Source organism: Salvelinus alpinus, unplaced genomic scaffold, assembly GCF_045679555.1.
Source record: "Salvelinus alpinus unplaced genomic scaffold, SLU_Salpinus.1 scaffold_61, whole genome shotgun sequence".
NCBI lineage: Eukaryota > Metazoa > Chordata > Actinopteri > Salmoniformes > Salmonidae > Salvelinus > Salvelinus alpinus.
Genome location: NW_027256002.1, coordinates 49,904 through 75,358, shown reverse-complemented (window position 1 = coordinate 75,358; position 25,455 = coordinate 49,904). Strand labels below are relative to the sequence as shown.

The 25,455-nt window shown below is 46.1% G+C and overlaps 2 protein-coding genes across 3 annotated transcripts; one reads left to right on the top strand and one right to left on the bottom strand.

Annotated features, from left to right (window-relative positions):
- Window positions 1–1,482, bottom strand: LOC139567177 (polysialoglycoprotein-like). Its single transcript, XM_071388679.1, has 4 exons — window positions 1,376–1,482; window positions 1,135–1,200; window positions 888–971; window positions 1–749 (listed from the first exon to the last, which is right to left on the bottom strand). The coding sequence occupies exons 1-4, from the start codon at window positions 1,473–1,475 to the stop codon at window positions 109–111; spliced, it is 891 nt and encodes a 296-aa protein (XP_071244780.1). The 5' UTR covers window positions 1,476–1,482; the 3' UTR covers window positions 1–108.
- A 1,794-nt stretch (window positions 1,483–3,276) lies between these two features.
- LOC139567178 (uncharacterized) lies at window positions 3,277–6,022 on the top strand. 2 transcript variants are annotated; one of them, XR_011673244.1, is made up of 3 exons: window positions 3,277–5,177; window positions 5,523–5,610; window positions 5,773–6,022. XR_011673244.1 is itself a non-coding variant. In XM_071388680.1 (3 exons), exons 1-3 carry the CDS (start codon window positions 4,830–4,832, stop codon window positions 5,967–5,969), a joined length of 633 nt encoding a protein of 210 aa, XP_071244781.1. In that variant the 5' UTR covers window positions 4,565–4,829; the 3' UTR covers window positions 5,970–6,022. The 2 variants fall into 2 exon arrangements, 1 of the variants encoding a protein (XP_071244781.1); XM_071388680.1 differs by having other exon boundaries at window positions 4,565–5,177.
- The last annotated feature ends 19,433 nt before the right edge of the window (window positions 6,023–25,455 follow it).

The following is a 25,455-nucleotide window of genomic DNA, read 5'->3' as shown; positions in this document are numbered from 1 at the left end:
TTACAGTTAGCGTTTAATTAAGCCAAAACAAGAAAATGCAGTTACACACACAACCTGGACTAGAATACCCATGAACTCTTGCATGGACCCCGAGCACCATGTCCCACATCAGATATCCATGTTTGTGGTCAACGGGGGCTCAGATGCAGAAGAGAACAGTTCCTCAATGGCATGGTCAGACTGGCCGGTCGCAGCTGCCGAGGTAGCGTCGTCAGACGGGCCAGTGGCAGCGTCGTCAGACGGGCCAGTGGCAGCGTCGTCAGACGGGCCAGTGGCAGCGTCGTCAGACGGGCCAGTGGCAGCGTCGTCAGACGGGCCAGTGGCAGCGTCGTCAGACGGGCCAGTGGCAGCGTCGTCAGACGGGCCAGTGGCAGCGTCGTCAGACGGGCCAGTGGCAGCTTCAGAGGTAGCGTCGTCAGACGGGCCAGTGGCAGCTTCAGAGGTAGCGTCGTCAGACGGGCCAGTGGCAGCTTCAGAGGTAGCGTCGTCAGACGGGCCAGTGGCAGCTTCAGAGGTAGCGTCGTCAGACGGGCCAGTGGCAGCTTCAGAGGTAGCGTCGTCAGACGGGCCAGTGGCAGCTTCAGAGGTAGCGTCGTCAGACGGGCCAGTGGCAGCTTCAGAGGTAGCGTCGTCAGACGGGCCAGTGGCAGCTTCAGAGGTAGCGTCGTCAGAGGACAGGGCATCATTTGCCGGAGAGCTACCTTGGTTTGGAGAAGCTTGGGATTCTACTTCATTAGTCTGGAAATACTCTAGAGAGAAAACATAAAGGAACAGTTGGGTATTCTACAGCAACACAGCTTATCTACACGGTCTAGGCCAAATTGCCATTCGAATGTTGAGCAACATGAACCCAACACAGATTTAAAAGTTTATGTTTCAGGCCGTACCTTCTCTGTCTTGTTTAGCGTCAGACCCTATGGATCGGAGCAAAGCCAGGGCATGCACAATGGAGACGTCATTTGATGACAGCTCTGAAAAACGTAGGTTAAGGTACACAAGCAAAATGACCAAATCAAAGGGTTTGACAACATTATTTAGACAACTAAGTTACTCTATGGTGTTGAATGAGTGTCAAACACAGCAGCACCATAGACACAGTACAAAGCTAGAAGGGTTGTGGAAAGAAACACCTACCTCCAAGTCTCCTCTGCAGAGAGACTTGATCTTGCTTCTGGGACTTTCCAACAGGGTAACAAGAAACTGAGGAGAAAGTGTTGACAGAAGTTGAGTTGACACAAAATAGCTACATATATTAATAATAGCAGATGACTAATGCGGAACAAACAGACAGTCAAATTTTAATCTCACACTGATAAAGTTGAGCATATTTCCCAAACAAATCTCTTCAATCCAAATAAAACATTAGTGAACCAACCTTTGACAACCCCCACAGTCAACACAAAGAGCAGCAATTCTCTCACACCTCCCATGATCATGAAAATAGTCTGTGTTATCAACAGGTAATGTCTACACATGGCCTGTATGAGGCTTATATAGGCCACTAATGACCGTTTACCTGACAAACATGACTTAACGATCAATTAACATGCTTGATTGAGGTGTTACATTCAGATAGAAATAGACCATGTAGAACATATGTTGATTCTGGTGGTCAGGCAATCTTTTCTACTCCATATATTGCATTTATATCTGTAATGTTTAACCCTAATGGTCTCAGATCAGCAGTAGAAAGAAGTAGGCCTAATTATTTTAGGTGTAATATTCAAAGATATTAGGGGGAAATAAACACTGTACCCAAATCCACTTTTTACAATGCTCCTGGGAAATGGGTAGGCCTCCACCATATAGTCCTCACAGTTTTACAGCTGTGTTATATTCCTTTATTTGCATAGATCACATACATAAATATATATGTTAGCTGTAGGTAGCTTTGGGATAAAATTCCCATATTGTATTGTTACTAACATAAATCATAATATATCATATTTCCCTCATTTGCTCTGTAGGAGGTTCGTCATATGAAGGACATTCAAGTGGATGTGACCCCTAACCTGCAATAGGGGCTCAGTGGGGTGACAGACATCCTGTAACGGATCTCCAAGCTAGTGTCTGAGGACCTGGAGGAGGCTGTGTCTACAGCTGTGGTTCAGGACAAGCATGGTAACCTACCCTAACCTCACTGTATGAAGGATTTTATTGTTATGGATAGTCATCTCCAATCTGTTCAAATATCACTGTTGTTGATAACACACATTACCAAAATTATTCACACTTGTCTTCCTATTTCCACATAATCTGTCATGGTTCCCCACCCCAACAGGGCATAAAACCAACCTCTCTTTATTGCTACTGCTAATACACCCAAATCCAACAGCTTTCGAGTATCTTATTGCTTTTCTTCTAACCCTGAATGGCAACTTTTTATCCTAGTACACAAGCATGTCACTTTATCCATCCACACCGACTCTACTGCCGCATGTCCACTGCGGCTGAGACTTTCACCCACTCGTTACAGGTATTAGCAGGTAACCAACCCCACCCGGGTCTTACCCCCTAGGTACCCGCCTGCTCGGGCTTACCTTCCGGGACTCACCCTATTCTTATAGTACTAGCAGGAACCAACCTACTTGGGATTTACCCCTTAGGAGTTACCCTCTACAGGTATCAACCTGTTCGGGTTTACCTTCCGGGACTTATCAAATACCGCAAAGCTATGACCGGTCGTAATACAATGAGACTACTGAATAAGCTCAGGCTTTCTAGGTCCGTACCCTATAATTGGTTCAGCGTACGACTCTCATCTCCCCAAGATGTCAGAATTAGTGATAACAGGTGTAGGAACTGTGCCTACCTTGTTTCTGTTTCACTGATTCAGAATCTCTAGTTCGACTGCAAATCGTGGTGAACCCTGCTCGCAGTGCCAACTGTTAGGTTCTAATTCTCAGAGTAAAAACTCGGACACTATGAAAGCTTTAACCAAGTTTATTCTTCCCAGAGGGTCAAGACAGCTGCATTAGACAAAAAACATATTCACACAAGCACTGATATTTAATCCTTTCTCCTATGCTGAGTCTCCTCCTACACCTCTAAACAGCCAATGCATCTCTGTTGCTAGACAGAACCTTAGTGATATCTGTTCTTCCTCACTTCATCTGACCTGACCGCTACCCCAAAGTGCTCACTCCTCCCCAACTCAAGGCTGTCATGGTGATTGGTACCAGACTGTCATCATAGATAGCATCTTCAAGGCTAAAGCCAACGGAGGAAACAAGGGGCGAGCGACCAGCCCCTTTACCTATTTTCTCACTGCCATTTCGGCAGAAGTACAAAGCCTAGTTGTTCAGAGATCGGCTAGTAGACCGTCCACCAGACTGTCCAACAACGACCCACTGCTGAACATTTCCAAGTCAAAGGTCTTAAGATCAGTTCTGCTCAAAATGGCAGAACTCTTTGGTCAAGGTCCAAGTGAAACCTGTCTAGTTCCACTATTCCAGAGTCAGTCCGACAACTCTATTTGCGACTGGACTCTGAATGCAGGCACCATTCATCCAAGTCAATTTCTGTCCAACAACAGAATGACAGAAGTGTCATCCGATGTTGTGGATCTTGTACTTGAGGTTTTTGGGATAACAGGATTTTTGGATAGCAGGAGCCCGTCAAGGCCACAGAGTGCCTGCTCCTACAACTCAGCTAGTGGAGCAATAGATATGAGAGCTCTTGCTGGGGACTTGGTCAGACAGGTGTCTGTCAAACTCAGACCCTTTGTCTCTGAGAGTCAACTCTCCACCATGTCCATGACAGATCTGTCATCATCTATTTCTGACTCCACCTTGAAGCAGTTGTGTTGTAGCTCTGCTGTTGCTGCAGCAACTGTCTGTCAAGCAATCAAAACGGAGCTCGAGAGCCAGAGACCTACCAACCTGTCAGCCAGAGACCTACTATCGTCTCTGGTAGAGACCATTGAGGACATGGATATCTCTGACGTCCTCCAGGGCCCGTCGGCCATTTTGGAGGAGGCTGCTATGATAAAGCACCCAGAGATGTCCACCTCGATAATATACAGGTCTTTGCTTCTCGACTCATCTCTCGCCTCCTCTAACATGGTCACTGAGAGCATTATCTTCAACAGTCCACGCCCATCAGAGGAGAATGTGAGTATTCAGAAGGTGCTCCCTGCTGATAAAGTTGACATCCTCCATGGTCAACCAGTGGAGGAGTATATCGTCAAAGCTGAGCAATGCATCACTCAGGTCATTCAGGATGCAGCTGTCACATATACTGGCGTGCTGGATATCATAGTGAAAACTATAATGGACACATTGAAGACAGACGACCCAGAGATGACTTCAGCAGAAGAAAATCTGGATAGGCTTCTGTCAATTGAAGCCCTTCAAGATGCGTCTGGCAACCTGATCGCAAAGGTCCATGGTCTCATTCAGGAGATAACCATAAGACGCCAGCTTCAATCCATGACTGGCCACAGAAGCCTCTCTCAACCAGCGCTGCCAAATCCAGCACTGAGGAAGCTGTCAAAGGACAATGCGTCAGAGCTCGTTTACAGCTTTGCCCACACTTCTATTAGCAGACTCCTGGGGCAGTGTTTGGGTAGGCCTATGCCACCCACTGCTGACAGGGTTTTGGATCAGGTCATCAAGTTGATGACAGACATGGTGATGGACAGTCTGACTGATCTGTCCAAGTCTGCAATGGAGGGTGGTAAGTGAAAGTACCTCTTTTCATCTGCATAGGACTTCATTGTAACATGATGCTCAATACATTGCGTTTTATGATGTGAACTTTGCTGGTTGTGTCCAAAATGGCACCTTCTTCCATGTTTAGTGCACTACTTTTGACCAGAGCCAGACCCTATGGGCCCTGTTCAAAAGTTGTGCACTATAAAGGGAAGAGAATGCCTTTTGGAACGCAGTGACTGCTTTCCATTGTTGCGTCCTCTTCTCCCAGTTATTGTACCCAGGTCAGTCACACCAGCTTGCTCTTCTTATTTAGACACCAGCAATGCCGCAAGTGACATCACTCATGGCGTTGTGGCTGACCTTAATGCTACTGAGGAATTCCCCGCCAGGGGCCTTAGCCCGGCTGATGTAAAGGCTGACGGCATGGCCTGCCTTCCCTCTGCCAGAGGGGAAGAGACTAAGAAGAACAGGAAGTGGCGCTTCCTACCCAAAATTGGCAAGATTCCAAAGATCAGGATGAAGGTAGGGGGCTCAGTGTTTGGAGATTACCTCTGTAAGGCAGGGCTGAAATGTACCCTACAGATTCACTAAACTAAACCTAATGTCTCTCAGCATTAGAACAATGCTGTTGTCATTGTCTTTAGGAGGTTGAGTGAGGCCGCTGTAATACAATCCTAATACACATGGGAGAGAGTCAATGGCTGTGTCCCAAATTGCACCCTATTCCCTATATAGTGCACTACTTTTGACCAGAGCACTATGGGCCCTTGTCAAAAGTAGTGCCTTACGTAGCCAATAGGGTGCATTTAGGGATGCATACCATATATTTTACACAGGCTCAGTTGTCCTGATGTGTTTTGTCAACAGCTGTTCAAGACAAAAGGGGAACCGAAGAGCCACCCTGAACAGGATGCGCTGCCTACCAAATGTCTCAGAGAGACTCGTATTTCACAGAGTAAGTGATAAGCATCGATAATGTCATATTGATGTATCACCCTATGGCCAGCTTGTTAAAACAGTGACTACAGATACAGGCGGACAGACAGACGGATAGACAGGCAGACAGACAGACAAACACACACGTTCATTTTCTGATTATGAAATATTCTTATCACAGATGCTGAGTGTGAGGTTCCAGAGCTTCCATCCACTTCCCCACCCAAGGAGGACCTGACAACCACACTGGCCCCTGCTCCCCAGGAGTCCCAGTCCCGTAAACGCCCTCTCATAGTCAGGGTGTTACGAGCTATCTCCAGAGCCGTCTCCAAACCATTCAGAGGAGCTTTTGGGAAGAAGAATTCGCCAAATGCCTGATTTTATTACTATTTTAATCAGAGCCTTTATTTAATAAAACATTACTGCATTGATTTCTGTCTATAGTAGTCTTACTGTTTGTGCAAGATAATGGTAAAGTACTTCAAACCACATAGTCAAACGTATTTATAGTGAAGCACTTCATATATGTTTTATTTTATTTATCCTTCATTTAACTAGGCAAGTCAGTTAAGAACAAATTATTATTTACAATGACGGCCTACCCCGGCAGAACCTGGATGGATAAGATGAACAGAGAACACTTTGTAACACTTTCTATGAAGCCCAAATCTATCATGCATACTCTCAAGTTTACTCATCATTGGGAAAGGTAGGCCAAAAGGCCTTTACTTATCATTGGGAAAGGTAGGCCAAACGGCCTTTACTCATCATTGGGAAAGGTAGGCCAAACGGCCTTTACTCATCATTGGGAAAGGTAGGCCAAACGGCCTTTACTCATCATTGGGAAAGGTAGGCCAAACGGCCTTTACTAATCATTGGGAAAGGTAGGCCAAACGGTCTTTACTTATCATTGGGAAAGGTAGGCCAAACGGCCTTTACTCATCATTGGGAAAGGTAGGCCAAACGGTCTTTACTCATCATTGGGAAAGGTAGGCCAAACGGTCTTTACTCATCATTGGGAAAGGTAGGCCAAACGGCCTTTACTCATCATTGGGAAAGGTAGGCCAAACGGTCTTTACTCATCATTGGGAAAGGTAGGCCAAACGACCTTTACTCATCATTGGGAAAGGTAGGCCAAACGGCCTTTACTCATCATTGGGAAAGGTAGGCCAAACGGCCTTTACTCATCATTGGGAAAGGTAGGCCAAACGGCCTTTACTCATCATTGGGAAAGGTAGGCCAAACGACCTTTACTCATCATTGGGAAAGGTAGGCCAAACGACCTTTACTCATCATTGGGAAAGGTAGGCCAAACGGTCTTTACTCATCATTGGGAAAGGTAGGCCAAACGGCCTTTACTCATCATTGGGAAAGGTAGGCCATACGGCCTTTACTCATCATTGGGAAAGGTAGGCCAAACGACCTTTACTTATCATTGGGAAAGGTAGGCCAAACGGCCTTTACTCATCATTGGGAAAGGTAGGCCAAACGGCCTTTACTTATCATTGGGAAAGGTAGGCCAAACGGTCTTTACTTATCATTGGGAAAGGTAGGCCAAACGGCCTTTACTCATCATTGGGAAAGGTAGGCAAAACGGCCTTTACTCATCATTGGGAAAGGTAGGCCAAACGGCCTTTACTCATCATTGGGAAAGGTAGGCCAAACGGCCTTTACTCATCATTGGGAGAGGTAGGCCAAACGGCCTTTACTCATCATTGGGAAAGGTAGGCCAAACGGCCTTTACTCATCATTGGGAAAGGTAGGCCAAACGGCCTTTACTCATCATTGGGAAAGGTAGGCCAAACGGCCTTTACTCATCATTGGGAAAGGTAGGCCAAACGGTCTTTACTTATCATTGGGAAAGGTAGGCCAAACGACCTTTACTTATCATTGGGAAAGGTAGGCCAAACGGCCTTTACTTATCATTGGGAAAGGTAGGCCAAACGGTCTTTACTTATCATTGGGAAAGGTAGGCCAAACGACCTTTACTTATCATTGGGAAAGGTAGGCCAAACGGCCTTTACTCATCATTGGGAAAGGTAGGCCAAACGGTCTTTACTCATCATTGGGAAAGGTAGGCCAAACGGCCTTTACTCATCATTGGGAAAGGTAGGCCAAACGGCCTTTACTCATCATTGGGAAAGGTAGGCCAAACGGCCTTTACTCATCATTGGGAAAGGTAGGCCAAACGGCCTTTACTCATCATTGGGAAAGGTAGGCCAAACGGCCTTTACTCATCATTGGGAAAGGTAGGCCAAACGGCCTTTACTCATCATTGGGAAAGGTAGGCCAAACAGCCTTTACTCATCATTGGGAAAGGTAGGCCAAACGGCCTTTACACATCATTGGGAAAGGTAGGCCAAACGGCCTTTACTCATCATTGGGAAAGGTAGGCCAAACGGTCTTTACTTATCATTGGGAAAGGTAGGCCAAACGGTCTTTACTTATCATTGGGAAAGGTAGGCCAAACGGCCTTTACTTATCATTGGGAGGGGTAGGCCAAACGGCCTTTACTCATCATTGGGAAAGGTAGGCCAAACGGCCTTTACTTATCATTGGGAAAGGTAGGCCAAACGGTCTTTACTTATCATTGGGAAAGGTAGGCCAAACGACCTTTACTTATCATTGGGAAAGGTAGGCCAAACGGCCTTTACTTGTCATTGGGAAAGGTAGGCCAAACGGTCTTTACTTATCATTGGGAAAGGTAGGCCAAACGGCCTTTACTCATCATTGGGAAAGGTAGGCCAAACGGCCTTTACTCATCATTGGGAAAGTTAGGCCAAACAGCCTTTACTCATCATTGGGAAAGGTAGGTCAAACTGCCTTTACTCATCATTGGGAAAGGTAGGCCAAACGGCCTTTACTTATCATTGGGAAAGGTAGGCCAAACGACCTTTACTCATCATTTGGAAAGGTAGGCCAAACGGCCTTTAATCATCATTGGGAAAGGTAGTTCAAACGACCTTTACTCATCATTGGGAAAGGTAGGCAAAACGACCTTTACGCATCATTGGGAAAGGTAGGCTAAACGGCCTTTACTCATCATTGGGAAAGGTAGGCCAAACGGTCTTTACTTATCATTGGGAAAGGTAGGCCAAACGGTCTTTACTTATCATTGGGAAAGGTAGGCCAAACGACCTTTACTCATCATTGGGAAAGGTAGGCCAAACGACCTTTACTCATCATTGGGAAAGGTAGACCAAACGGCCTTTACTCATCATTGGGAAAGGTAGGCCAAACGGCCTTTACTCATCATTGGGAAAGGTAGGCCAAACAGCCTTTACTCATCATTGGGAAAGGTAGGCCAAACGGCCTTTACTTATCATTGGGAGGGGTAGGCCAAACGGCCTTTACTCATCATTGGGAAAGGTAGGCCAAACGGCCTTTACTTATCATTGGGAAAGGTAGGCCAAACGGTCTTTACTCATCATTGGGAAAGGTAGGCCAAACGGCCTTTACTCATCATTGGGAAAGGTAGGCCAAACGACCTTTACTCATCATTGGGAAAGGTAGGCCAAACGACCTTTACTCATCATTGGGAAAGGTAGGCCAAACGGTCTTTACTCATCATTGGGAAAGGTAGGCCAAACGGCCTTTACTCATCATTGGGAAAGGTAGGCCATACGGCCTTTACTCATCATTGGGAAAGGTAGGCCAAACGACCTTTACTTATCATTGGGAAAGGTAGGCCAAACGGCCTTTACTCATCATTGGGAAAGGTAGGCCAAACGGCCTTTACTTATCATTGGGAAAGGTAGGCCAAACGGTCTTTACTCATCATTGGGAAAGGTAGGCCAAACGGCCTTTACTCATCATTGGGAAAGGTAGGCAAAACGGCCTTTACTCATCATTGGGAAAGGTAGGCCAAACGGTCTTTACTTATCATTGGGAAAGGTAGGCCAAACGGCCTTTACTCATCATTGGGAGAGGTAGGCCAAACGGCCTTTACTCATCATTGGGAAAGGTAGGCCAAACGGCCTTTACTCATCATTGGGAAAGGTAGGCCAAACGGCCTTTACTCATCATTGGGAAAGGTAGGCCAAACGGCCTTTACTCATCATTGGGAAAGGTAGGCCAAACGGTCTTTACTTATCATTGGGAAAGGTAGGCCAAACGACCTTTACTTATCATTGGGAAAGGTAGGCCAAACGGCCTTTACTTATCATTGGGAAAGGTAGGCCAAACGGTCTTTACTTATCATTGGGAAAGGTAGGCCAAACGACCTTTACTTATCATTGGGAAAGGTAGGCCAAACGGCCTTTACTCATCATTGGGAAAGGTAGGCCAAACGGTCTTTACTCATCATTGGGAAAGGTAGGCCAAACGGCCTTTACTCATCATTGGGAAAGGTAGGCCAAACGGCCTTTACTCATCATTGGGAAAGGTAGGCCAAACGGCCTTTACTCATCATTGGGAAAGGTAGGCCAAACGGCCTTTACTCATCATTGGGAAAGGTAGGCCAAACGGCCTTTACTCATCATTGGGAAAGGTAGGCCAAACGGCCTTTACTCATCATTGGGAAAGGTAGGCCAAACAGCCTTTACTCATCATTGGGAAAGGTAGGCCAAACGGCCTTTACACATCATTGGGAAAGGTAGGCCAAACGGCCTTTACTCATCATTGGGAAAGGTAGGCCAAACGGTCTTTACTTATCATTGGGAAAGGTAGGCCAAACGGTCTTTACTTATCATTGGGAAAGGTAGGCCAAACGGCCTTTACTTATCATTGGGAGGGGTAGGCCAAACGGCCTTTACTCATCATTGGGAAAGGTAGGCCAAACGGCCTTTACTTATCATTGGGAAAGGTAGGCCAAACGGTCTTTACTTATCATTGGGAAAGGTAGGCCAAACGACCTTTACTTGTCATTGGGAAAGGTAGGCCAAACGGTCTTTACTTATCATTGGGAAAGGTAGGCCAAACGGCCTTTACTCATCATTGGGAAAGGTAGGCCAAACGGCCTTTACTCATCATTGGGAAAGTTAGGCCAAACAGCCTTTACTCATCATTGGGAAAGGTAGGTCAAACTGCCTTTACTCATCATTGGGAAAGGTAGGCCAAACGGCCTTTACTTATCATTGGGAAAGGTAGGCCAAACGACCTTTACTCATCATGTGGAAAGGTAGGCCAAACGGCCTTTAATCATCATTGGGAAAGGTAGTTCAAACGACCTTTACTCATCATTGGGAAAGGTAGGCAAAACGACCTTTACGCATCATTGGGAAAGGTAGGCTAAACGGCCTTTACTCATCATTGGGAAAGGTAGGCCAAACGGTCTTTACTTATCATTGGGAAAGGTAGGCCAAACGGTCTTTACTTATCATTGGGAAAGGTAGGCCAAACGACCTTTACTCATCATTGGGAAAGGTAGGCCAAACGACCTTTACTCATCATTGGGAAAGGTAGACCAAACGGCCTTTACTCATCATTGGGAAAGGTAGGCCAAACGGCCTTTACTCATCATTGGGAAAGGTAGGCCAAACAGCCTTTACTCATCATTGGGAAAGGTAGGCCAAACGGCCTTTACTTATCATTGGGAGGGGTAGGCCAAACGGCCTTTACTCATCATTGGGAAAGGTAGGCCAAACGGCCTTTACTTATCATTGGGAAAGGTAGGCCAAACGGTCTTTACTTATCATTGGGAAAGGTAGGCCAAACGACCTTTACTTATCATTGGGAAAGGTAGGCCAAACGGCCTTTACTTGTCATTGGGAAAGGTAGGCCAAACGGCCTTTACTCATCATTGGGAAAGTTAGGCCAAACAGCCTTTACTCATCATTGGGAAAGGTAGGTCAAACTGCCTTTACTCATCATTGGGAAAGGTAGGCCAAACGGCCTTTACTTATCATTGGGAAAGGTAGGCCAAACGACCTTTACTCATCATTGGGAAAGGTAGGCCAAATGGCCTTTAATCATCATTGGGAAAGGTAGTTCAAACGACCTTTACTCATCATTGGGAAAGGTAGGCAAAACGACCTTTACGCATCATTGGGAAAGGTAGGCTAAACGGCCTTTACTCATCATTGGGAAAGGTAGGCCAAACGGTCTTTACTTATCATTGGGAAAGGTAGGCCAAACGGTCTTTACTTATCATTGGGAAAGGTAGGCCAAACGACCTTTACTCATCATTGGGAAAGGTAGGCCAAACGACCTTTACTCATCATTGGGAAAGGTAGACCAAACGGCCTTTACTCATCATTGGGAAAGGTAGGCCAAACGGCCTTTACTCATCATTGGGAAAGGTAGGCCAAACAGCCTTTACTCATCATTGGGAAAGGTAGGCCAAACGGCCTTTACTTATCATTGGGAGGGGTAGGCCAAACGGCCTTTACTCATCATTGGGAAAGGTAGGCCAAACGGCCTTTACTTATCATTGGGAAAGGTAGGCCAAACGGTCTTTACTTATCATTGGGAAAGGTAGGCCAAACGACCTTTACTTATCATTGGGAAAGGTAGGCCAAACAGCCTTTACTCATCATTGGGAAAGGTAGGCCAAACGGCCTTTACTCATCATTGGGAAAGGTAGGCCAAACAGCCTTTACTCATCATTGGGAAAGGTAGGCCAAACGGCCTTTACACATCATTGGGAAAGGTAGGCCAAACGGCCTTTACTCATCATTGGGAAAGGTAGGCCAAACGGTCTTTACTTATCATTGGGAAAGGTAGGCCAAACGGTCTTTACTTATCATTGGGAAAGGTAGGCCAAACGGCCTTTACTTATCATTGGGAGGGGTAGGCCAAACGGCCTTTACTCATCATTGGGAAAGGTAGGCCAAACGGCCTTTACTTATCATTGGGAAAGGTAGGCCAAACGGTCTTTACTTATCATTGGGAAAGGTAGGCCAAACGACCTTTACTTGTCATTGGGAAAGGTAGGCCAAACGGTCTTTACTTATCATTGGGAAAGGTAGGCCAAACGGCCTTTACTCATCATTGGGAAAGGTAGGCCAAACGGCCTTTACTCATCATTGGGAAAGTTAGGCCAAACAGCCTTTACTCATCATTGGGAAAGGTAGGTCAAACTGCCTTTACTCATCATTGGGAAAGGTAGGCCAAACGGCCTTTACTTATCATTGGGAAAGGTAGGCCAAACGACCTTTACTCATCATGTGGAAAGGTAGGCCAAACGGCCTTTAATCATCATTGGGAAAGGTAGTTCAAACGACCTTTACTCATCATTGGGAAAGGTAGGCAAAACGACCTTTACGCATCATTGGGAAAGGTAGGCTAAACGGCCTTTACTCATCATTGGGAAAGGTAGGCCAAACGGTCTTTACTTATCATTGGGAAAGGTAGGCCAAACGGTCTTTACTTATCATTGGGAAAGGTAGGCCAAACGACCTTTACTCATCATTGGGAAAGGTAGGCCAAACGACCTTTACTCATCATTGGGAAAGGTAGACCAAACGGCCTTTACTCATCATTGGGAAAGGTAGGCCAAACGGCCTTTACTCATCATTGGGAAAGGTAGGCCAAACAGCCTTTACTCATCATTGGGAAAGGTAGGCCAAACGGCCTTTACTTATCATTGGGAGGGGTAGGCCAAACGGCCTTTACTCATCATTGGGAAAGGTAGGCCAAACGGCCTTTACTTATCATTGGGAAAGGTAGGCCAAACGGTCTTTACTTATCATTGGGAAAGGTAGGCCAAACGACCTTTACTTATCATTGGGAAAGGTAGGCCAAACGGCCTTTACTTGTCATTGGGAAAGGTAGGCCAAACGGCCTTTACTCATCATTGGGAAAGTTAGGCCAAACAGCCTTTACTCATCATTGGGAAAGGTAGGTCAAACTGCCTTTACTCATCATTGGGAAAGGTAGGCCAAACGGCCTTTACTTATCATTGGGAAAGGTAGGCCAAACGACCTTTACTCATCATTGGGAAAGGTAGGCCAAATGGCCTTTAATCATCATTGGGAAAGGTAGTTCAAACGACCTTTACTCATCATTGGGAAAGGTAGGCAAAACGACCTTTACGCATCATTGGGAAAGGTAGGCTAAACGGCCTTTACTCATCATTGGGAAAGGTAGGCCAAACGGTCTTTACTTATCATTGGGAAAGGTAGGCCAAACGGTCTTTACTTATCATTGGGAAAGGTAGGCCAAACGACCTTTACTCATCATTGGGAAAGGTAGGCCAAACGACCTTTACTCATCATTGGGAAAGGTAGACCAAACGGCCTTTACTCATCATTGGGAAAGGTAGGCCAAACGGCCTTTACTCATCATTGGGAAAGGTAGGCCAAACAGCCTTTACTCATCATTGGGAAAGGTAGGCCAAACGGCCTTTACTTATCATTGGGAGGGGTAGGCCAAACGGCCTTTACTCATCATTGGGAAAGGTAGGCCAAACGGCCTTTACTTATCATTGGGAAAGGTAGGCCAAACGGTCTTTACTTATCATTGGGAAAGGTAGGCCAAACGACCTTTACTTATCATTGGGAAAGGTAGGCCAAACGGCCTTTACTTGTCATTGGGAAAGGTAGGCCAAACGGTCTTTACTTATCATTGGGAAAGGTAGGCCAAACGGCCTTTACTCATCATTGGGAAAGGTAGGCCAAACGGCCTTTACTCATCATTGGGAAAGTTAGGCCAAACAGCCTTTACTCATCATTGGGAAAGGTAGGTCAAACTGCCTTTACTCATCATTGGGAAAGGTAGACCAAATGGCCTTTAATCATCATTGGGAAAGGTAGTTCAAACGACCTTTACTCATCATTGGGAAAGGTAGGCAAAACGACCTTTACGCATCATTGGGAAAGGTAGGCTAAACGGCCTTTACTCATCATTGGGAAAGGTAGGCCAAACGGTCTTTACTTATCATTGGGAAAGGTAGGCCAAACGGTCTTTACTTATCATTGGGAAAGGTAGGCCAAACGACCTTTACTCATCATTGGGAAAGGTAGGCCAAACGACCTTTACTCATCATTGGGAAAGGTAGACCAAACGGCCTTTACTCATCATTGGGAAAGGTAGGCCAAACGGCCTTTACTCATCATTGGGAAAGGTAGGCCAAACGGCCTTTACTCATCATTGGGAAAGGTAGGCCAAACGGTCTTTACTCATCATTGGGAAAGGTAGGCCAAACGGCCTTTACTCATCATTGGGAAAGGTAGGCCAAACGGCCTTTACTGATCATTGGGAAAGGTAGGCCAAACGGCCTTTACTCATCATTGGGAAAGGTAGGCCAAACGGCCTTTACTCATCATTGGGAAAGGTAGGCCAAACGGCCTTTACTCATCATTGGGAAAGGTAGGCCAAACGGCCTTTACTCATCATTGGGAAAGGTAGGCCAAACGGTCTTTACTCATCATTGGGAAAGGTAGGCCAAACGGTCTTTATTTATCATTGGGAAAGGTAGGCCAAACGACCTCTACTCATCATTGGGAAAGGTAGGCCAAACGGCCTTTACTCATCATTGGGAAAGGTAGGCCAAACGGCCTTTACTCATCATTGGGAAAGGTAGGCCAAACGGTCTTTACTTATCATTGGGAAAGGTAGGCCAAACGGTCTTTACTTATCATTGGGAAAGGTAGGCCAAACGGCCTTTACTCATCATTGGGAAAGGTAGGCCAAACGGTCTTTACTCATCATTGGGAAAGGTAGGCCAAACGGTCTTTATTTATCATTGGGAAAGGTAGGCCAACGACCTCTACTCATCATTGGGAAAGGTAGGCCAAACGGCCTTTACTCATCATTGGGAAAGGTAGGCCAAACGGCCTTTACTCATCATTGGGAAAGGTAGGCCAAACGGTCTTTACTTATCATTGGGAAAGGTAGGCCAAACGGTCTTTACTTATCATTGGGAAAGGTAGGCCAAACGGCCTTTATTCATCATTGGGAAAGGTAGGCCAAACGGCCTTTACTCATCATTGGGAAAGGTAGGCCAAACGGCCTTTACTCATCATTGGGAAAGGTAGGCCAAACGGCCTTTACTCATCATTGGGAAAGGTAGGCCAAACGGCCTTTACTTATCATTGGGAAAGGTAGGCCAAACGGCCTTTACTCATCATTGGGAAAGGTAGACCAAACGGCCTTTACTCATCATTGGGAAAGGTAGGCCAAACGGCCTTTACTCATCATTGGGAAAGGTAGGCCAAACGGCCTTTACTCATCATTGGGAAAGGTAGGCCAAACGGCCTTTACTCATCATTGGGAAAGGTAGGCCAAACGGTCTTTACTCATCATTGGGAAAGGTAGGCCAAACGGCCTTTACTCATCATTGGGAAAGGTAGGCCAAACGGCCTTTACTCATCATTGGGAAAGTTAGGCCAAACGGCCTTTACTCATCATTGGGAAAGGTAGGCCAAACGGCCTTTACTCATCATTGGGAAAGGTAGGCCAAACGGCCTTTACTCATCATTGGGAAAGGTAGGCCAAACGGCCTTTACTCATCATTGGGAAAGGTAGGCCAAACGGCCTTTACTCATCATTGGGAAAGGTAGGCCAAACGGCCTTTACTCATCATTGGGAAAGGTAGGCCAAACGGCCTTTACTCATCATTGGGAAAGGTAGGCCAAACGGCCTTTACTCATCATTGGGAAAGGTAGGCCAAACGGCCTTTACTCATCATTGGGAAAGGTAGGCCAAACGGCCTTTACTCATCATTGGGAAAGGTAGGCCAAACGGCCTTTACTCATCATTGGGAAAGGTAGGCCAAACGGCCTTTACTCATCATTGGGAAAGGTAGGCCAAACGGCCTTTACTCATCATTGGGAAAGGTAGGCCAAACTGCCTTTACTTATCATTGGGAAAGGTAGACCAAACGGCCTTTACTTATCATTGGGAAAGGTAGGCCAAACGGTCTTTACTTATCATTGGGAAAGGTAGGCCAAACGGCCTTTACTCATCATTGGGAAAGGTAGGCCAAACGGTCTTTACTTATCATTGGGAAAGTTAGGCCAAACGGCCTTTACTCATCATTGGGAAAGGTAGGCCAAACGGCCTTTACTTATCATTGGGAAAGGTAGGCCAAACGGTCTTTACTTATCATTGGGAAAGGTAGGCCAAACGACCTTTACTTATCATTGGGAAAGATAGGCCAAACGGCCTTTACTTATCATTGGGAAAGGTAGGCAAAACGGTCTTTACTCATCATTGGGAAAGGTAGGCCAAACGGCCTTTACTCATCATTGGGAAAGGTAGGCCAAACGGCCTTTACTCATCATTGGGAAAGTTAGGCCAAACGGCCTTTACTCATCATTGGGAAAGTTAGGCCAAACTGCCTTTACTCATCATTGGGAAAGGTAGGCCAAACTGCCTTTACTTATCATTGGGAAAGGTAGGCCAAACGGCCTTTACTTATCATTGGGAAAGGTAGGCCAAACGACCTTTACTCATCATTGGGAAAGGTAGGCAAAACGACCTTTACTAATCATTGGGAAAGGTGGGCCAAACGACCTTTACTCATCATTGGGAAAGGTAGGCCAAACGGCCTTTACTCATCATTGGGAAAGGTAGGCCAAACGGTCTTTACTTATCATTGGGAAAGGTAGGCCAAACGGTCTTTACTTATCATTGGGAGAGGTAGGCCAAACGACCTTTACTTATCATTGGGAAAGGTAGGCCAAACGACCTTTACTCATCATTGGGAAAGGTAGGCCAAACGGCCTTTACTCATCATTGGGAAAGGTAGGCCAAACGGCCTTTACTCATCATTGGGAAAGGTAGGCCAATCGGTCTTTACTCATCATTGGGAAAGGTAGGCCAAACGACCTTTACTCATCATTGGGAAAGGTAGGCCAAACGGCCTTTACTCATCATTGGGAAAGGTAGGCCAAACGGCCTTTACTCATCATTGGGAAAGGTAGGCCAAACGGCCTTTACTCATCATTGGGAAAGGTAGGCCAAACGGTCTTTACTCATCATTGGGAAAGGTAGGCCAAACGACCTTTACTCATCATTGGGAAAAGTAGGCCAAACGGTCTTTACTCATCATTGGGAAATGTAGGCCAAACGGCCTTTACTCATCATTGGGAAAGGTAGGCCAAACGGCCTTTACTCATCATTGGGAAAGGTAGACCAAACGGCCTTTACTTATCATTGGGAAAGGTAGGCCAAACGGTCTTTACTTATCATTGGGAAAGGTAGGCCAAACGGTCTTTACTTATCATTGGGAAAGGTAGGCCAAACGACCTTTACTTATCATTGGGAAAGGTAGGCCAAACGGCCTTTACTTATCATTGGGAAAGGTAGGCCAAACGGTCTTTACTTATCATTGGGAAAGGTAGGCCAAACGGCCTTTACTTATCATTGGGAAAGGTAGGCAAAACGGTCTTTACTCATCATTGGGAAAGGTAGGCCAAACGGCCTTTACTTATCATTGGGAAAGGTAGGCCAAACGACCTTTACTTATCATTGGGAAAGATAGGCCAAACGGCCTTTACTTATCATTGGGAAAGGTAGGCAAAACGGTCTTTACTCATCATTGGGAAAGGTAGGCCAAACGGCCTTTACTCATCATTGGGAAAGGTAGGCCAAACGGCCTTTACTTATCATTGGGAAAGGTAGGCCAAACGGCCTTTACTTATCATTGGGAAAGGTAGGCCAAACGACCTTTACTCATCATTGGGAAAGGTAGGCAAAACGACCTTTACTCATCATTGGGAAAGGTGGGCCAAACGACCTTTACTCATCATTGGGAAAGGTAGGCCAAACGGCCTTTACTCATCATTGGGAAAGGTAGGCCAAACGGTCTTTACTTATCATTGGGAAAGGTAGGCCAAACGGTCTTTACTTATCATTGGGAGAGGTAGGCCAAACGACCTTTACTTATCATTGGGAAAGGTAGGCCAAACGACCTTTACTCATCATTGGGAAAGGTAGGCCAAACGGCCTTTACTCATCATTGGGAAAGGTAGGCCAAACGGCCTTTACTCATCATTGGGAAAGGTAGGCCAATCGGTCTTTACTCATCATTGGGAAAGGTAGGCCAAACGACCTTTACTCATCATTGGGAAAGGTAGGCCAAACGGCCTTTACTCATCATTGGGAAAGGTAGGCCAAACGGCCTTTACTCATCATTGGGAAAGGTAGGCCAAACTGCCTTTACTCATCATTGGGAAAGGTAGGCCAAACGGTCTTTACTCATCATTGGGAAAGGTAGGCCAAACGACCTTTACTCATCATTGGGAAAAGTAGGCCAAACGGTCTTTACTCATCATTGGGAAATGTAGGCCAAACGGCCTTTACTCATCATTGGGAAAGGTAGGCCAAACGGCCTTTACTCATCATTGGGAAAGGTAGACCAAACGGCCTTTACTTATCATTGGGAAAGGTAGGCCAAACGGTCTTTACTTATCATTGGGAAAGGTAGGCCAAACGGTCTTTACTTATCATTGGGAAAGGTAGGCCAAACGACCTTTACTTATCATTGGGAAAGGTAGGCCAAACGGCCTTTACTTATCATTGGGAAAGGTAGGCCAAACGGTCTTTACTTATCATTGGGAAAGGTAGGCCAAACGGCCTTTACTCATCATTGGGAAAGGAAGGCCAAACGGCCTTTACTCATCATTGGGAAAGGTAGGCCAAACGGCCTTTACTCATCATTGGGAAAGGTAGGCCAAACGGCCTTTACTTATCATTGGGAGGGGTAGGCCAAACGGCCTTTACTCATCATTGGGAAAGGTAGGCCAAACGGCCTTTACTTATCATTGGGAAAGGTAGGCCAAACGGTCTTTACTTATCATTGGGAAAGGTAGGCCAAACGACCTTTACTTATCATTGGGAAAGGTAGGCCAAACGGCCTTTACTTATCATTGGGAAAGGTAGGCCAAACGGTCTTTACTTATCATTGGGAAAGGGAGGCCAAACGGCCTTTACTCATCATTGGGAAAGGTAGGCCAAACGGCCTTTACTCATCATTGGGAAAGGTAGGCCAAACAGCCTTTACTCATCATTGGGAAAGGTAGGCCAAACTGCCTTTACTCATCATTGGGAAAGGTAGGCCAAACTGCCTTTACTTATCATTGGGAAAGGTAGGCCAAACGGCCTTTACTTATCATTGGGAAAGGTAGGCCAAACGACCTTTACTCATCATTGGGAAAGGTAGGCCAAATGGCCTTTAATCATCATTGGGAAAGGTAGTTCAAACGACCTTTACTCATCATTGGGAAAGGTAGGCAAAACGACCTTTACTCATCATTGGGAAAGGTAGGCCAAACGGCCTTTACTCATCATTGGGAAAGGTAGGCCAAACGGTCTTTACTTATCATTGGGAAAGGTAGGCCAAACGGTCTTTACTTATCATTGGGAAAGGTAGGCCAAACGACCTTTACTTATCATTGGGAAAGGTAGGCCAAACGACCTTTACTCATCATTGGGAAAGGTAGACCAAACGGCCTTTACTCATCATTGGGAAAGGTAGGCCAAACGGCCTTTACTCATCATTGGGAAAGGTAGGCCAAACGGCCTTTACTCATCATTGGGAAAGGTAGGCCAAACGGCCTTTACTCATCATTGGGAAAGGTAGGCCAAACGGTCTTTACTCATCATTGGGAAAGGTAGGCCAAACGGCCTTTACTCATCATTGGGAAAGGTAGGCCAAACGGCCTTTACTCATCATTGGGAAAGTTAGGCCAAACGGCCTTTACTCATCATTGGGAAAGGTAGGCCAAACGGCCTTTACTCATCATTGGGAAAGGTAGGCCAAACGGCCTTTACTCATCATTGGGAAAGGTAGGCCAAACGGTCTTTATTTATCATTGGGAAAGGTAGGCCAAACGACCTCTACTCATCATTGGGAAAGGTAGGCCAAACGGCCTTTACTCATCATTGGGAAAGGTAGGCCAAACGGCCTTTACTCATCATTGGGAAAGGTAGGCCAAACGGTCTTTACTTATCATTGGGAAAGGTAGGCCAAACGGTCTTTACTTATCATTGGGAAAGGTAGGCCAAACGACCTTTACTTATCATTGGGAAAGGTAGGCCAAACGGCCTTTACTTATCATTGGGAAAGGTAGGCCAAACGGTCTTTACTTATCATTGGGAAAGGTAGGCCAAACGACCTTTACTTATCATTGGGAAAGGTAGGCCAAACGGCCTTTACTCATCATTGGGAAAGGTAGGCCAAACGGTCTTTACTCATCATTGGGAAAGGTAGGCCAAACGGCCTTTACTCATCATTGGGAAAGGTAGGCCAAACGGCCTTTACTCATCATTGGGAAAGGTAGGCCAAACGGCCTTTACTCATCATTGGGAAAGGTAGGCCAAACGGCCTTTACTCATCATTGGGAAAGGTAGGCCAAACGGCCTTTACTCATCATTGGGAAAGGTAGGCCAAACGGCCTTTACTCATCATTGGGAAAGGTAGGCCAAACGGCCTTTACTCATCATTGGGAAAGGTAGGCCAAACAGCCTTTACTCATCATTGGGAAAGGTAGGCCAAACGGCCTTTACATATCATTGGGAAAGGTAGGCCAAACGGCCTTTACTCATCATTGGGAAAGGTAGGCCAAACGGTCTTTACTTATCATTGGGAAAGGTAGGCCAAACGGTCTTTACTTATCATTGGGAAAGGTAGGCCAAACGGCCTTTACTTATCATTGGGAAAGGTAGGCCAAACGGTCTTTACTTATCATTGGGAAAGTTAGGCCAAACGGCCTTTACTCATCATTGGGAAAGGTAGGCCAAACGGCCTTTACTCATCATTGGGAAAGGTAGGCCAAACGGCCTTTACTCATCATTGGGAAAGGTAGGCCAAACAGCCTTTACTCATCATTGGGAAAGGTAGGCCAAACGGCCTTTACTTATCATTGGGAGGGGTAGGCCAAACGGCCTTTACTCATCATTGGGAAAGGTAGGCCAAACGGCCTTTACTTATCATTGGGAAAGGTAGGCCAAACGGTCTTTACTTATCATTGGGAAAGGTAGGCCAAACGACCTTTACTTATCATTGGGAAAGGTAGGCCAAACGGCCTTTACTTGTCATTGGGAAAGGTAGGCCAAACGGTCTTTACTTATCATTGGGAAAGGTAGGCCAAACGGCCTTTACTCATCATTGGGAAAGGTAGGCCAAACGGTCTTTACTTATCATTGGGAAAGGTAGGCCAAACGGTCTTTACTTATCATTGGGAAAGGTAGGCCAAACGACCTTTACTTATCATTGGGAAAGGTAGGCCAAACGGCCTTTACTTATCATTGGGAAAGGTAGGCCAAACGGTCTTTACTTATCATTGGGAAAGGTAGGCCAAACGACCTTTACTTATCATTGGGAAAGGTAGGCCAAACGGCCTTTACTCATCATTGGGAAAGGTAGGCCAAACGGTCTTTACTCATCATTGGGAAAGGTAGGCCAAACGGCCTTTACTCATCATTGGGAAAGGTAGGCCAAACGGCCTTTACTCATCATTGGGAAAGGTAGGCCAAACGGCCTTTACTCATCATTGGGAAAGGTAGGCCAAACGGCCTTTACTCATCATTGGGAAAGGTAGGCCAAACGGCCTTTACTCATCATTGGGAAAGGTAGGCCAAACGGCCTTTACTCATCATTGGGAAAGGTAGGCCAAACAGCCTTTACTCATCATTGGGAAAGGTAGGCCAAACGGCCTTTACATATCATTGGGAAAGGTAGGCCAAACGGCCTTTACTCATCATTGGGAAAGGTAGGCCAAACGGTCTTTACTTATCATTGGGAAAGGTAGGCCAAACGGTCTTTACTTATCATTGGGAAAGGTAGGCCAAACGGCCTTTACTTATCATTGGGAAAGGTAGGCCAAACGGTCTTTACTTATCATTGGGAAAGTTAGGCCAAACGGCCTTTACTCATCATTGGGAAAGGTAGGCCAAACGGCCTTTACTCATCATTGGGAAAGGTAGGCCAAACGGCCTTTACTCATCATTGGGAAAGGTAGGCCAAACAGCCTTTACTCATCATTGGGAAAGGTAGGCCAAACGGCCTTTACTTATCATTGGGAGGGGTAGGCCAAACGGCCTTTACTCATCATTGGGAAAGGTAGGCCAAACGGCCTTTACTTATCATTGGGAAAGGTAGGCCAAACGGTCTTTACTTATCATTGGGAAAGGTAGGCCAAACGACCTTTACTTATCATTGGGAAAGGTAGGCCAAACGGCCTTTACTTGTCATTGGGAAAGGTAGGCCAAACGGTCTTTACTTATCATTGGGAAAGGTAGGCCAAACGGCCTTTACTCATCATTGGGAAAGGTAGGCCAAACGGCCTTTACTCATCATTGGGAAAGTTAGGCCAAACAGCCTTTACTCATCATTGGGAAAGGTAGGTCAAACTGCCTTTACTCATCATTGGGAAAGGTAGGCCAAACGGCCTTTACTTATCATTGGGAAAGGTAGGCCAAACGACCTTTACTCATCATTGGGAAAGGTAGGCCAAATGGCCTTTAATCATCATTGGGAAAGGTAGTTCAAACGACCTTTACTCATCATTGGGAAAGGTAGGCAAAACGACCTTTACGCATCATTGGGAAAGGTAGGCTAAACGGCCTTTACTCATCATTGGGAAAGGTAGGCCAAACGGTCTTTACTTATCATTGGGAAAGGTAGGCCAAACGGTCTTTACTTATCATTGGGAAAGGTAGGCCAAACGACCTTTACTCATCATTGGGAAAGGTAGGCCAAACGACCTTTACTCATCATTGGGAAAGGTAGGCCAAACGACCTTTACTTATCATTGGGAAAGGTAGGCCAAACGGTCTTTACTCATCATTGGGAAAGGTAGGCCAAACGGTCTTTATTTATCATTGGGAAAGGTAGGCCAAACGACCTCTACTCATCATTGGGAAAGGTAGGCCAAACGGCCTTTACTCATCATTGGGAAAGGTAGGCCAAACGGCCTTTACTCATCATTGGGAAAGGTAGGCCAAACGGCCTTTACTCATCATTGGGAAAGGTAGGCCAAACGGCCTTTACTCATCATTGGGAAAGGTAGGCCAAACGGTCTTTACTCATCATTGGGAAAGGTAGGCCAAACGGCCTTTACTCATCATTGGGAAAGGTAGGCCAAACGGCCTTTACTCATCATTGGGAAAGTTAGGCCAAACGGCCTTTACTCATCATTGGGAAAGGTAGGCCAAACGGCCTTTACTCATCATTGGGAAAGGTAGGCCAAACGGCCTTTACTCATCATTGGGAAAGGTAGGCCAAACGGTCTTTATTTATCATTGGGAAAGGTAGGCCAAACGACCTCTACTCATCATTGGGAAAGGTAGGCCAAACGGCCTTTACTCATCATTGGGAAAGGTAGGCCAAACGGCCTTTACTCATCATTGGGAAAGGTAGGCCAAACGGTCTTTACTTATCATTGGGAAAGGTAGGCCAAACGGTCTTTACTTATCATTGGGAAAGGTAGGCCAAACGACCTTTACTTATCATTGGGAAAGGTAGGCCAAACGGCCTTTACTTATCATTGGGAAAGGTAGGCCAAACGGTCTTTACTTATCATTGGGAAAGGTAGGCCAAACGACCTTTACTTATCATTGGGAAAGGTAGGCCAAACGGCCTTTACTCATCATTGGGAAAGGTAGGCCAAACGGTCTTTACTCATCATTGGGAAAGGTAGGCCAAACGGCCTTTACTCATCATTGGGAAAGGTAGGCCAAACGGCCTTTACTCATCATTGGGAAAGGTAGGCCAAACGGCCTTTACTCATCATTGGGAAAGGTAGGCCAAACGGCCTTTACTCATCATTGGGAAAGGTAGGCCAAACGGCCTTTACTCATCATTGGGAAAGGTAGGCCAAACGGCCTTTACTCATCATTGGGAAAGGTAGGCCAAACAGCCTTTACTCATCATTGGGAAAGGTAGGCCAAACGGCCTTTACATATCATTGGGAAAGGTAGGCCAAACGGCCTTTACTCATCATTGGGAAAGGTAGGCCAAACGGTCTTTACTTATCATTGGGAAAGGTAGGCCAAACGGTCTTTACTTATCATTGGGAAAGGTAGGCCAAACGGCCTTTACTTATCATTGGGAAAGGTAGGCCAAACGGTCTTTACTTATCATTGGGAAAGGTAGGCCAAACGGCCTTTACTCATCATTGGGAAAGGTAGGCCAAACGGTCTTTACTCATCATTGGGAAAGGTAGGCCAAACGGCCTTTACTCATCATTGGGAAAGGTAGGCCAAACGGCCTTTACTCATCATTGGGAAAGTTAGGCCAAACGGCCTTTACTCATCATTGGGAAAGGTAGGCCAAACGGCCTTTACTCATCATTGGGAAAGGTAGGCCAAACGGCCTTTACTCATCATTGGGAAAGGTAGGCCAAACGGTCTTTATTTATCATTGGGAAAGGTAGGCCAAACGACCTCTACTCATCATTGGGAAAGGTAGGCCAAACGGCCTTTACTCATCATTGGGAAAGGTAGGCCAAACGGCCTTTACTCATCATTGGGAAAGGTAGGCCAAACGGCCTTTACTCATCATTGGGAAAGGTAGGCCAAACGGCCTTTACTCATCATTGGGAAAGGTAGGCCAAACGGCCTTTACTCATCATTGGGAAAGGTAGGCCAAACGGCCTTTACTCATCATTGGGAAAGGTAGGCCAAACAGCCTTTACTCATCATTGGGAAAGGTAGGCCAAACGGCCTTTACATATCATTGGGAAAGGTAGGCCAAACGACCTCTACTCATCATTGGGAAAGGTAGGCCAAACGGCCTTTACTCATCATTGGGAAAGGTAGGCCAAACGGCCTTTACTCATCATTGGGAAAGGTAGGCCAAACGGCCTTTACTCATCATTGGGAAAGGTAGGCCAAACGGCCTTTACTCATCATTGGGAAAGGTAGGCCAAACGGCCTTTACTCATCATTGGGAAAGGTAGGCCAAACAGCCTTTACTCATCATTGGGAAAGGTAGGCCAAACGGCCTTTACATATCATTGGGAAAGGTAGGCCAAAC

What these genes read in the sequence shown, in the direction of transcription:
- LOC139567178 (XM_071388680.1), top strand. Translation starts at nt 4,830, where the DNA reads ATGGGCCCTGTTCAAAAGTTGTGCACTATAAAGGGAAGAGAATGCCTT. An exon ending in TTCCAAAGATCAGGATGAAG is followed by an intron (nt 5,178 to 5,522) that starts GTAGGGGGCTCA and finishes TTTTGTCAACAG; the next exon opens with CTGTTCAAGACAAAAGGGGA. An exon ending in AGAGACTCGTATTTCACAGA is followed by an intron (nt 5,611 to 5,772) that starts GTAAGTGATAAG and finishes TTCTTATCACAG; the next exon opens with ATGCTGAGTGTGAGGTTCCA.
- LOC139567177 (XM_071388679.1), bottom strand. Translation starts at nt 1,475, where the DNA reads ATGTGTAGACATTACCTGTTGATAACACAGACTATTTTCATGATCATG. An exon ending in TCTGCAGAGGAGACTTGGAG is followed by an intron (nt 972 to 1,134) that starts GTAGGTGTTTCT and finishes TACGTTTTTCAG; the next exon opens with AGCTGTCATCAAATGACGTC. An exon ending in CGCTAAACAAGACAGAGAAG is followed by an intron (nt 750 to 887) that starts GTACGGCCTGAA and finishes TTTTCTCTCTAG; the next exon opens with AGTATTTCCAGACTAATGAA.